At 33.4% G+C, this 13,972-nt stretch overlaps 1 protein-coding gene across 4 annotated transcripts in view; it reads left to right on the top strand.

Moving 5' to 3' along the window:
• Window positions 1-12,437, top strand: part of LOC128220541 (properdin-like) — a 28,944-nt gene extending 16,507 nt beyond the window's left edge. For 2 of the 4 annotated variants that reach the window (XM_052928972.1, XM_052928973.1), the window contains exons 2-6: window positions 7,219-7,279; window positions 7,595-7,795; window positions 8,691-8,861; window positions 9,695-9,844; window positions 10,238-12,437. In XM_052928972.1, coding sequence (XP_052784932.1) covers window positions 7,234-7,279; window positions 7,595-7,795; window positions 8,691-8,861; window positions 9,695-9,844; window positions 10,238-10,353 — 684 coding nt within the window. In that variant the 5' untranslated portion in view covers window positions 7,219-7,233 and the 3' untranslated portion in view covers window positions 10,354-12,437. Of the gene's footprint in view, window positions 1-230; window positions 306-634; window positions 721-7,218; window positions 7,280-7,594; window positions 7,796-8,690; window positions 8,862-9,694; window positions 9,845-10,237 lie in introns of those variants that run through there. The other 2 variants (XM_052928975.1, XM_052928974.1) reach the window with 2 other exon arrangements.
• The last annotated feature ends 1,535 nt before the right edge of the window (window positions 12,438-13,972 follow it).

The raw sequence follows: 13,972 nt of genomic DNA on the forward strand, positions 1-13,972 counted from the left end.
ATTACGAACAGTCTCAAGTCTGAGTTAAGACTCAAGTGGAAATACTACAAATCTTCATTTTATTGTAACAATCTTTGTTGAACGCTCACGTAATGCGCTACTCATGTTACAACAGATGTAAATCGGCAAACTAAGGTGTATTAACATGCATGTTCACTGAACTCTGAATAACAAATGGGCGACGGGAAATATGTTGTTTTTTATATTAAATATTAGTCTGTTAAATAGAACACAATTATACACATTGTATCGCTGTATAAAACTAAATACTAAAAGCGAATTGAATATATTTGGCAAAAGTCAATGTAAGTAACTTTTAATTTATTATCTTTTTCGCAAATACTGAAGAATGGCACAAAGGCGTTTTGCTCATCACTGTTAAAATTTTGATTTAAAGCCCGTCTCGCAAGTATGTACATTATATTGATAGCGCATGACGATACTCTATTCATTTTCTTTAAATTTGTGTACTGAATTTGTTAATTGCTATGGTCTTTAAAGTGAAGATCAATGTTGATTGTCGTATAAAATATACGCGGAAAAGTTACCGTTTACAAAAGGCCTGGTTCTATAGGCTGGATAAATATAATTTGCCAAGTGTTAAGTGTACATTTTGCTACAACACCTAATCAAGAGTCTGCAGCATCAACTAACATGTCGGTTAGAGCGCAACCAATCAAACGTGTTTGGAGCACCGGAAGTTACACGTACTGAACAAAGGTAATCCCTGTAGATTTTAAGGGAGTGTCCAAGTATAATTGTTTTGAATTAATTCTTAGTCCTAATATGAAGATAAAATGTTATAAGTCATAGTTAGGAAATACTAGGATCAAATTAGGAGATACTGTCTCGTCATTTGGAGATACTTATCCTAATTAGGAGGTACTCATTCCTGATTAGGGGACAATTTATCGAAGTAAGGAGATGAGCTTGGAACCAAGTATCTCGTTAATGAGACTTATTATCTCCTTATAAAGCAATTTACATCTCCTACACATGGCTCAGTATTCATTTGTTAGGAGATGAATACTATACCGGTAGATGTGGAATTAAAAAGATTCCATATTAAAGGCGCACAATGTAGGTTAATTTGAATTGATTTTAATGCGTTATCATGTTTTATTCTTTTGCCTTTAATGATCCAAACATTAAAAAATTATGATTTGTATACAGATAAAAACAATATCAGCCTTTGTAAATGTTTTTTTTATTAATAGCTACGTGGCCCCATTTAAAAAAGTGCCAAAATATCGCTATTACCACATCAACCCATACTGAATGCCTTTAAAGTGTTTTTCTTATGTAATAGAAAATCTTTTTTTGTTCGGTCATTTTTTCATCAACGTAGTTCTTTTGCCATTTTTTCAATAAAAGAGCAGGAGGTCTACAGGTTGAATGTTAGATTTATGGCAATTAATGTATGCGTGTTGTAAACGATCAGTTCACCAATCGATACTTACTATTTCAGCTTTTTCGGAGAATATGGATTGTTCTATCATCCACACATTAATGTACCATTGATTATTATCTATCATTAAGGCAACAGCTTGCAATATTATAGCGTTTGTTAATGGTCCAACGATACAAGATTCCGTTTAAGATATCGTTGAATTAAATATATCCTAATCCTGTAACTATGGGCTTTTAATAGAAAGTAATATCAACTATCCCTATGCCCACTATTGTTCAGTTGTCTTACAATTAATATGCCCTGCAATAAATCCACGTAAGCAATAAACAGGTTGGTAGAACAGTTCTTACATTAAAAGAGATAAATCAGGCTAGAACTGATCTATCGATCTAAGGGCATGTTATATCCTCAGCAAGGAACATACAATTGACTTTACAAGCGCAACATAAATGTGCAATAAAGTATTTGAAAACGCAAGGACGCAATTATGGCTCGATTGTGAATAAAAGCTGTCAGCTCAGAGCATCAGACTTGAATTCGTTTCCTGTGTAGAAACCAGTTATTTTGTATATTTTGAAAGGCCCTAGTGTGATCGACCACACAACTTTTTTATAGAAGGCGGACACCTGTAACACTAGACCGCTCCCACCCTCAAATTATTAAACGAACTATTTCCTGATATTAATCCTCGAATTCACCGGAACAGAAGTCAACCGAGGGCTTAAACTTGTTTGTATTACCATAACCACACATTTGTCTCTACAGTTTGATCAGAATAACTAATAACTTAAAAACAATCACGAATAAAGTACAAATTAGCATATCAACTGATTAAGTAATTTTAAATTCTCAACGACCGGATACAAACATCACATACAAACAAATGAATCAAGCCAGAGCAACAACACTAGCTCTTAGGCACGATAGGGTATATCGTAAACAACAATCTAAGGTAGCTCGCCTACGCAATGAGTATAAATAAAACTATGCCTTCATATAGTGTAATAATGAAAAAGGTTGACTGTATTGTATCATACGTCTTTTTTGTGCGATTCCTGTTACTCGTGTGAGGTATTAATAGGATCGATTTCATTAGAGCATTTTCTTAGATTAATAGTGTTTTCGATATAGTATAAACTAGGAAATAATGTTTATAAAATAAATGGTCTGTCATTGTCAATTGCGTCCCGTAGGGAAATCCTTACCTCGTCAGCTGAAATCGTATATCGACTGGAAATGTTTCAATAAGCTATCAGGCAAATATTTCCCTTCAAAATGCATTTAAATGATCTGATGTTACATATACTGGCGTACATTTAATCGTTTCCATAATCTTTCTTGATCGTTGCTGAATTAGTCGTAACATTTATAAAGCAACATCAAAATATAATTTAGTACACGAGATTGTCAAACCATCCAGCATGAAAAGGATTATACGAACACGTTTATTTAGAAACTATGACACAGTGTCTGGTCTGAAATGACGTTTCATGTCATTTTGTGACTAATTACCGACACAAATAAATAAAATTAAGTTACTACGTTATGTATGAAAACTATGACACAACTATATACAGCCTTTAATGTCGAAACTTTTAAAGATTAGTTGTAAATATTTCATAGTTCGATGCAAGCGGAACTTGTAAAGCGCATGTAAAAGTACTATTTCCAGGATTTTAGAGTGGGTTTTCTTTTTTCTCAGCGTGATTTATCTTTTCTCTGAAAAAAAAAGATTCAGCATTACCATATATTCATTTGAACCTCTAAATGAACATATTCTAATAACTCCAGCAAGCTTAGATTGCAATGTGTCATGATTGTGTTGCCTTCGTGATCAAATCTTTGTTGCCAATCTATTCCACGGTATTGAATCCAATTTCAGCCTCGTCTTAAGCAAATAAGTTAATCCGTACTCCTATGATTACTGCTTTGGGAGAAAGTTTTTTTATAGTCTGAATAAACGAATAATGTTGTTGTTTCCTTATTTGCAAATACGGTGGTTTGTTGAGTGAATATTTCAGACGAAGCAAGCTTTACAATGAACTCTTTTATGTACTTTGAAAGTCAAGAAAAGTCAAAGTTGTATTAGAAAATGCAATTTGAACATTGTCAATACATAATGACATACTAAATAGTAGTGTATGTCAACATAAATTTAGTTAATACAAACATGAAATGAGTATCAGTTTTGCAACATTTTATCACATTGACAAAAGTAGGAACCATACCTGGAACATATTAAATATGTTAATAATGTCAAGTTAAACAATTCTTCTATCTGTAGCTAGCAATATAATTCAAAAATTTGTCAATATCAGAGGACGTCAAGTTCTTAAAGTTGGTCATTTTACTATCAATCCTGAGTATATATTTTGTGATATTTACCCTGGATTAGTACGAGCATCAGGTTTTATTTTTATTGTATTTATGATCTTGGGATATATTATTTATTACACATAACATCGATGCGAAATATTTTTAATGGTTATGATGGTATCGTGTTCTTGTAGCAATGTGATATTGGAAATATCAAGTTCAACTTCTTATACAGCAGGTTTTCGAAACACTGAACAATATTATTGGTTCAGTAGTTCTTCAATCAAGACACCAATCTATAAACATGTGTTTGTACAATAATTTTAAATTGAAAAAGACACGCCAGTTTCTAGAACTGATATATCGAGTGCTTATCTCTCGTCACATCCTCGACAATAAATTTAAAAATTGACTTTACCGGCTCAAAAGACTTGTTTGAGTAATTAAGGATGGCTTAAAGTGAATACATACGAATTTTGATCTATACCTTTGCCTGTTTTTTTTAAACTCGTGAGTATACTGTTGCCGCTTTGAATATCGTTTACTTTAAATGTAAGGTAGTATTTCGATGTTGAAAATGCCTAATGAAACACATAACTGTTGTCCGTCTCTCTTTGTAGTGTTTTAAGTAGCTTGAATATATGTTAATTGATAACACAATGAAAACTACGGGAACAATCCAATCAACCTAGAAAGTAACCATGGTCTCATTAAAAGACGATACGATCAAATGTTTAACAAATACTCAACGAGAGGCACACAAGAGGACAAACATACAATACACACGTATTTTAATACAGTGATTGTTGGGGTAACCTCCTTGGCACGATCTGGGAAAACTCAGTACTACGAAATCATTCCGTTACCTCCTAGACACGGTCTAGGGAAATTCAGTACTGTTAAATCTGTGTATGAGCGCTAGGACTCGCGCTTGTTCCAACGTTTATCAATACGAACAAAATTCAATGAAGCTGTTTTGAGTCTTGTTTGTTTGTTAGGTTGTGTTATTACTAATAAAGCATAACACATATATTGAATGGAACGCTATTATCATGATAATGGATTTAAAACAACATGACGTCATACGACTGTTATACAAGTTACATAAAGACGCTCAACCGATCCCAATGTTGTTTTCACATGGTTTGAGGGTAATAAGGCGTCCCATTATTTTTAAATGGCAATTTAAATACCATTGTGTCGAAAGGAAAAGTTATAGTGAAGAGTTCAATGGTAAGTGATGGTTAAAGACGATACATTCAATTTAGCTCTGTTCTTGAATTATTTGGCTTGGAACTGTTTTGCATTAGAGGTCCGATACATTTATGAAACGTTAAGATTAAAAGCTTTTATACCTTTAATAAAAAACACTTCGTATGTTGAATTTGTGTCTTTGATTTTGTCACATGCGTACGATGCAATGATCTAGTTTAAATGTTAAAAAATGCTTTTTGAAGAAAAATGTCTCCATGCTTTTTTTTCTATGTAAGAAACAAATGCTAAAATCTGCCATGATGTCGATAAATCGAAACACTTAAACGACGTTTTGCAGCGTCCGTTACTTTTTTAAGAACAACATGATTATTTAACATGTACTTGTTTTATGTTCACATTTTATCTTTTTTATGAACAGCCTTTAGCATTTAAACAGATTTTTTTGTACTCTAGTGAGCTTAGCAAGTTTTGTCATTGTGTTTCCATCGTGATCAAATCATCGCTGCCAAATTTTCAATGATGTTGACTTCATTTTCATCACCGCAGGAAACAAACAACGCAAATGTATTCATAGAGAATTCCTTCGGGAAAGAAGTGGTTTGCTTTTTTACTCATGTTGTAAATTAAAGAATTATCCTGATCATGTTGCTTAATCTATTTGCAAATACGATTACTTGTTTGTTCCATTACAAGTTCATGTGTATCCAATTTCGCATGAAATACATTTTAAAAGTACTTAGACAAGCCGTAGTTTTTTATATATTTTTAAGTGACTACTTATATTGTAAATACAATAATTATTGTGATTCTGTTACTCTCCATATTTCACGATACGAGAAATTTGCTTATATTAAGCATTCGTTCGTATGCAATGTGCTAATGAACATTTCAAGCTAATACAAGTAATATGTCTTATTTGAGATAATTCGTACAGTAGTTATGATCATTGTTATATTTATGATTTTATGGAAGTATATCTTCTATATTCGTACCTATGACAACTATAAAAGTCTTTGTAACATTATGGCAGTATTTCGCAATTTGTTAAATTATCCCCACCATCAATGTTCCTTGCAATAAACAGGTGTTTGTACAATAATGAGATAGACCGAATCCTCAAACTAATATTCCAATCCCTTGATTCCGGTCTCTTGGTGTAAATAATGAGTTTGTGTATTTAAAAGTAATGACTTTGAACTATTCCTAATTGGTCTTTATTATTGACAGAAATAGCTTAATCAATTAATTTGTTAACATTCAACATGTATTCGTATCCAAATTAACAATGAACGTAAATGAATGTAAATGTTCTCTTAACAATTCTTATGTTCTCGCGATAAGTTTTTGATTCTATGAAATTCAATTTACAATATTTGTAACTATGACGACAAGGAAAACCGCAGGTTCTCTGGCGTTTATAATATATGTTCGCAATGTGGTAACTTGTCCAAATAATCGATTCGCCTTGCAATTAAAAGGTTTTTGTACCATAAACTCAAACATAAAGAAGAATAAAACGGATTCCTGGTACTGATATACATATCGATTCTTACAAACAACCTTAAATTTTACTTTACCAGCGCAAAATAATTTCTTTGCATTCAAGTGTTTGCACAAGTAATGGAATAATGACTTAAAATGTATAATGACTTGGAATTATTTATAAGATAATTGGTCTTTAATATTGACAGAAGAATTTCTAATAAACTAAGTGGTCCAGAAATATTTGTTTCTAGTTACAATGTATTCGTCTTAGATGTAGAGAGAAGTTGTAACTTTTGGAATACGATTCAATCAGTGGATATCTATTTATATACGCGTTGATATATTTGGATGAAACTTACGTATGTTGTACTAGTTATTAATTACATATATCAGATAAACGTCCTCAGACTAATTTTTCTCAATGGTATTACTTTGAGTATGTTTAAGTTCCAGTACGGTATTTTTTGTTCTATACATCTTAGTACATATTACTGTTTAAACCAACTGAATATATAATATAAGCATTACTAGAACTATGTGGCAGCAGTATTGAATGTTACTTTCTTGCAATAATGTTCAATAATTGTATTGTACGTATTCATGTACACTATAGGTTGCAGTATAGTTCAGAACTGGTGCAAATTTGTATATTAGAGTATATATATTAATATATAAGAGTACATTAATTAATATAAAAATATCAGTTTCACTGACTGAAAGAACAAACATTTTTTAATCAGTTTAAGCAAATTAATTCATTTTCTCTATAACCAAAGATTTTGTCATTTCAGGTGTGTGTTTGAACTATGAGGTACGGTCATGTTCTACAGATAGCATGCATTCTTTTTGAAGGTGAGAATCTTTTTGAGCGATTGTTCAAACAAAATAATTGGTTTTTATAACTTGCTTCGACCATTTCAATCCTCTTGTATGCAACCGCGTGGAAAACAAGTCAAGTCAAGTCACTATTTTGTATTGTTGCATGTCGTATATGCAACATACAGAGAAACGTAAGCTAAATGTTATTTGGTTCTGAATATCATCAATCGGTAGTTCAGTCTATATATTTAAAGAAGTTTAGACGAAAAATAGAAAAAAATAATACACAAAACTTACTCGAGTCGGCTAAAATGATCATTATGTTAAGTGAAGTCTGTGTCGTTGTAGTCCGCCAGGCGGCGTCTTTCGAGGAGGGGGAATGGACGGAGTGGTCCCATTGGTCGGAGTGTTCAGTCACGTGCGGATATGGCCTTTACAAGCGCCAGAAGACATGGCAGCCAAGTGTACCTGACACCCGCGGTGGAGGCGACAATGATCCGTACACGTTCGAGGACATCCTGGAGTGTATAACTAGAGTATCATGTCCACGTGAGTGCTAAAACATATCTATGTGAGAACCCGCATACTGGAATCAATCATTCCATTACGACGGATTTCTGTTATGTTTACAAGATGTTTTTATATTGATTGAAAACCGTCATCATTTCAGCTTTAAAAAGTCGAACTAAAATACGCATATTTGAATGTAATCAAACAGAGTTTGTTCAGTCATTAAAGCTACAGCATAACAGGTATGTCTTTGTCAAAAGTCAATAATCTGATTGAGTCTCGATGTAGGTCTGTCTTAAGCTATCAGGTTGGTCAGAATCACTACAACCTTAGGCTGAAGTCTGTGCATTTCAGTTCCGTTGGTTATTCATAGAATGTACATTTTTTCATCATCGGAAAATATTCTTTTATTCTTTTAATCAACTGAAATAAGACGTGCATTGACATATTTTGTAATATTTCAAGCCAAAAAAACAACCTTATTTGTTATATTTCTTTCTGTAAATCTTTTTCATAATATTTCTCTTCATTTCATACCTTTACAAATCACACTAAATTTCAATCGGTCTAAAAGTATCAAATATTCACATAATTGTACAAGAATACCTTCAGTATGTTTATATTTAATTCATGCATATTGCATGTTTTTTGTTTGTGATTTTATGTTCTATGTCTTTGGCGTTTACCCAGTGCCATTAAATCGGGCTTTTGTGCTGTTCTATGTTTCTTGTTTGTGATTTTGTGTTCTATGTCTTTGGCGTTTGCCCATTGCCACTAAACCGGGTTTATGTTTAAACGCTTTGCTACTGAACATGTTTCTGTAGCTTTTTGCATAAATGTTTATGTTTAAACTTTTTTTGCTACTTAGCTTATTTCTGTAGCTTTTCGCATAATTATTGGTCTCTTTTTAATGGTTTTTTACCATCGACCCAAGGTGACGGAGCGTGGGGTTACTGGGGCGCCTGGAGCGAGTGTTCCCGTATGTGTGATGGCGGCACTACGACTAGGAAACGCGAGTGTGTCGCACCTACACCGGGAAATGGCGGAAAACCATGTGAGGGCAAGGACCACGCTAAAACAACTTGTAACGATTGGAAGTGCCCGAGTAAGTGAGTTGCATTAGTTTACATATACTAGACTATTTCGGTTCCATTGTGAAGGAACTCTTTTGTTGTTTTGTTATTTAGTTGAATGAGTAATCACTAAGAAACTGATCCTTATTTGTAGTCATGTTTCAAATTATGATATCCTTTTAAGAGTGCAAAAAAAAATGTGCACCTAGTACACACGGACCTAGGTGAGAGACGAAAATACGTAACACTAAACTCGCCCACAAAATTGACTAGTCTTGTGACTTTTTTTTCATGAAATTTATTTTCTAATATTCAAATGCCAAATGTTATCAATTTCTAAACAGACTGTACGTCTCGTCTCGTTTTATATAAGTATAAACTGGGGCCAAGCAGGGAGGGTAACCTTGATCATTTTTTAAAACGGTATGAATCATTTAATAAAAATACGTTTGTACCACCATCCTTATCTGACAACTTCGACGTTCAACAATACAATCAGAAAGCAGAAGAGTAGCTTACATCACTATCTTTTACAATATCACAAAATAAGTATCCCTTAGTCATAACAAAATTCAATATGACGACCAACAATGACACAAGACGGCGGAATTAAGCCTTGTCCAAACACATTGAAACCCTACAATACAACCAGAAAGCAGAATTATAATCTTTAAAACTATGTAATACGATGTCCTAATAAAAGTCGCATAAGTCATATTGCAATATAACTTATACCTTAAGTTGTTCCCTACAACTTTTCCGCCAAACACTTCCAGACAGCTGAATGGTAGCTGTAACATTATTTTATACGATATCTCATTATTAGTCGAATCAGTCATATCACAAATTTCTCTTGTAAATCCAGCGTTGTCCGACAACTTTGATGTCCACTTATGCAACGAGACGACGTACATGTGCCTGAGCCAGAAGCAGTGTATCCCCGCGGCCAAACGCTGTGACAACGTGCTGCAGTGCCACGATGGCTCTGATGAGCACAAGTGTGAATATTTTTACTGTGAGTTGAGACTTGACACAACACGATTTGTCGACTTAAATCTTGATTTTTGTTTTTAACTGAAATATCGCTTATGACATCCTCTTTGTTTCATTTCAGTCTTACGACTACCTGTGACATTTAATGAATATTTATATGAACAACTACAGAAACAAGCTCAGTAGCCAAAAGTTCAAACATAAACCCCGTCTAATGGCACAGGGTAAACCCCAAAGACATAGAACACACAAAAGAATCATTAACCCGTGAATATTAGTAGATATGACGCGATCTAGCAATACTTCACATAATGATAATATATTTGTGAAAGAACGGTTAAATAAGTGTAAAGTCTGACCATTTGCAAGTGTTAAACTATTGTTTTAACAAACACAATTCTTTTCTTGTTTCCAGTTTCCAGTGCAAATTTTGTGAGCATATCAGCCTTGATTTGGACCTGCCTGGCGATTGTGGTATTCTTAACAAATAGGATCCTGATAGAAATTCAAACGGATGAAGTGTGGTATTGAGTGTTACATTGTGATACTGTGTACCTTAATATCACATGGAAACAAAAGGTATTAAATCTCAGAGTCATTTTACCTTCAATTGAATTGTGGGCGTGGCTGTTATTACACATGTAAACACAAGAAAGATGTGTGCACTGAATGAATTATAACATTATACAAAAATATGAATCAAGGAGAAGATGCGTACGAGTTTGCATATAAACAAGAAACCTATATAAAAACCCTTGCTATACAATGATGGTATGCAATGGTGTTTGATCATGATCGGCAAACGAGATTCAGGTAGAAATGTTGAACCGTCTTTTGTGTTGGGCATTTCGACTTGCATAAATGCACTGAATGAAATAATTACACTATGTTTGTTTCCTCTATATGTATGCGTTTGCTAGATATACATGCATGTAAATATACCCTCGGACCTATATATTGACTGTGATATTACGACAAGGAAGCAAGTGATATCTACACATCAGTGACCAAGACACTGCCAGTGATATACTGTGACATCGCTTTGGTGTTTCGATAAGGGATGCGTGATATTGCTATAAAGGGATGGTTAAATGATAGTTTCAAAGATATGAGTGTACAATTGATATTATAATACAATTGAATGTGATAAGGTTTTAATTATTTAAGATTATGACAATCCCGATTTTTTGTGTTCTGTGTTATATGAACATGTACATAGAAATACGTGTTACCAAGAAAGGTGAGATAGATTTTATGTATTGTGTATTTGTGTAAGAGATCGGTAAACACCATTAAAATATTTTCTAGCTGTGAGAAACACAATTAAGTGGGTTGCTTGTATTGTGCTTTTTATGTAAATTAGGATATTCATCATCACAGTATCAGTAATTTGGTAAAAACACATTATTGCGAATTTCAAAAATAAACACGGAAAGGTTTATATATATTCAGCACATTTTATACACTTCTATAAATGTGATGTTTTGGGACCATTTTACATTAATATGCATTACATTGACACCGTGAATTTGTTATACAACCCTATTTTCCGGTTATTATAGATATATGTTTTATGTACTTATCGATGTGAATGTTTGCATTATCAATGGGACACGGGCAGAAAAACAGTAAATGAATCCTTTCACTCGTGATGATGACAGACACACTTAGAGCTATATTAATTCCTCCATGTGCGCCGTGTCTCAAGTTAGGCAATGTATGGATAGCTGCAGTGCTATCATAAATGTTTCGTGATAAGAAATCTACATAAGTCTTATATAATAATTTATTAATCAACTATTAGGTATTTGACGAGATACAGAGACAATTGCGGTATCAATACCAGACAATTGAAGACAATATATGCCAGAACTCGCTCAATATCGACCAAACTCGGCCAATATCAACAAAACTCGCCTAATATGAGTTTCCTCCGTTTTCATTGGCTTCAAAACTCGCCTAATATAGGATTTTAGAAATGAGCCATTTTCATTGGCTGTCGAAACTCGCCTAATATGAGAAATACGCTGGAAATTAATTTTAAAGGTAGCCATTTTGTTTTCCGTTTCCGACTGTATCGAAAAGTTCGTGCTTTGTATAAACCTATTTGGAATACTTTAACCTATTGAATGATTGAACAATTTGTACGGTTTGATATAACAGTTGCATTTAACCCGTTGGTGGATTTTACGACTATTATGATTTTGTACGCCGACAAAATGGACGACGAAGGTGAAACATTTGACGTGTTGACAAACGATTTACGAAATTAAGACAATAAGACATGCTTCCTTACAATGTACAGTGCTTTATTCATAAGTATGTGCAATGTCACTATAAGGATGCATGTCAAAATCAGTCTAGAAAAACAGACACCATGAATGAATAATGGATAAATACGGCTTCGATGTGAACTAAAGGTAAGTTATAAGAATGTTTTTAACCAAATTGGTAATAGTTAATTAATAAAATACTTATTAATTAGGTGAATTCATATTGGCCCAGTTATTTGTCCTCGGTCAGCCCTTTCGGGCTTAGGCAAATACAGCTAACCTCGGACAAATAACTAGGCCAATATGGAATTACCTAATTAATAACATTATAATACGAATGTCCTAAAGTTATTAATGTGCAGATTTTTTTTTTTTTTAAAAAATGATAGAAAACGTTTGATATAACGCGTTCAAAGTGTAGTATTTGTTAATGATATGACCATGATATCATTATGAAATGACGAAAATAAACAAAACAAAGGTATTTCTTCTGATTTTTAATTTTTCGGGCTGTTGTTATAATTATCAGTATCTAGTAATAGGCTACAATATGCGCGATTCTTTCAATGCAAACCATTTAAGTGCACAGTTTCTGTCAATCAGACTAAAGAACGCAGTCTTATTTACTTACGGTAAGACGTTGAAATATATTGTCAAATATGTTGATTTTAAGAATTGGTTTTATAGCTACGCCGATAATATAAGTATGTTATGTGTTGTTTCAAGTATTTTTGTAAACAAGTATAACTGACAAAAAAGAAAGCGAAAGTGTGCTCCGAGTAAGGCACAAGTTCGTATGTAAGAAACTTCTATGTACTGAGCTTTGTCGCTTGTAAAATAGTGTGTGAGTCTGTAAAATTAATTGATCGAAACATTATTGAATTCCAGCGAATTCCACCATTCCTGTTTATGACTAAATGTTTGAAGGCCAATGATTGGCTGACGAAATGTCACCAGAAACATGAAACTCAAATCATAATGGCATAGTGAATACTAGGATAAGATTTAAATCGAACTGGAGGTGCGCGAGAGTGTGATCTTGTGGCGTGCGATTAACAGGAGAACCCGATAAAACCACATACGCCAAGACCGGGAATCGACGTAAATAATATCATTTTAAAACGAAAAAACGAGGCTCTACCGAATTTAAATCTTATTTATATAATGAGTTTAATAATTTGTATATAAAATAAGCACGAATTTAAGATTCTATTTATAAGAAACCTTATTTACGGTCGAAATCTAGGTGAATTTTCTTCATAACACTTTCTCTTGTCCTTGTGCAAAAAAATAACAATGTGTGTTATTTGGATGCTTCATCCACAGGAAAAATAGTCCAATCTAAAAAAAGGTTAGTTACAATAAAAATATCATGTCTCAATAATCAATCCTTTTTCAAAGCTTTCACTTAAAAACAACAAAAATATATATTGTAATACATTTAAATCAAGCCAATCAATAATAAGATCAATGTCATAATCAAGCGTGTGTCATTTGACGGTTGAAGTTTGAAACGACCGTGTATCAGCGACACAGTCGCTATCAATAGTGCGAATTGGCTTTGTAGCTGGTGGATTACACAATGGAATATGAATTACGTCCGTGAATTAGAGCACCAAAATGTTATAAATCCACCTGAAAAAAGGAGATTTGATGTAGATTCAGTGACTTGTGAACTTGAGCAGTGCTGGCGAACTGCCTTGTCTGAGCGTTTTGCATGGACGTAGACGGGGTAATTTCAATATTTGCATAATCTGGTTCTCAGGAACATTGGTTTCATTCAATTTTTGATGAGGTATTTTTGGACGCTATTTGGATTAAGCCCAGCCTTCTTAACCATTCGTTTCATAGAGGATTTAAGTTTGATGAGACCGATA

This window comes from Mya arenaria, chromosome 15 (assembly GCF_026914265.1).
Source record: "Mya arenaria isolate MELC-2E11 chromosome 15, ASM2691426v1".
In the NCBI taxonomy this organism is placed as follows: Eukaryota; Metazoa; Mollusca; class Bivalvia; order Myida; family Myidae; genus Mya; species Mya arenaria.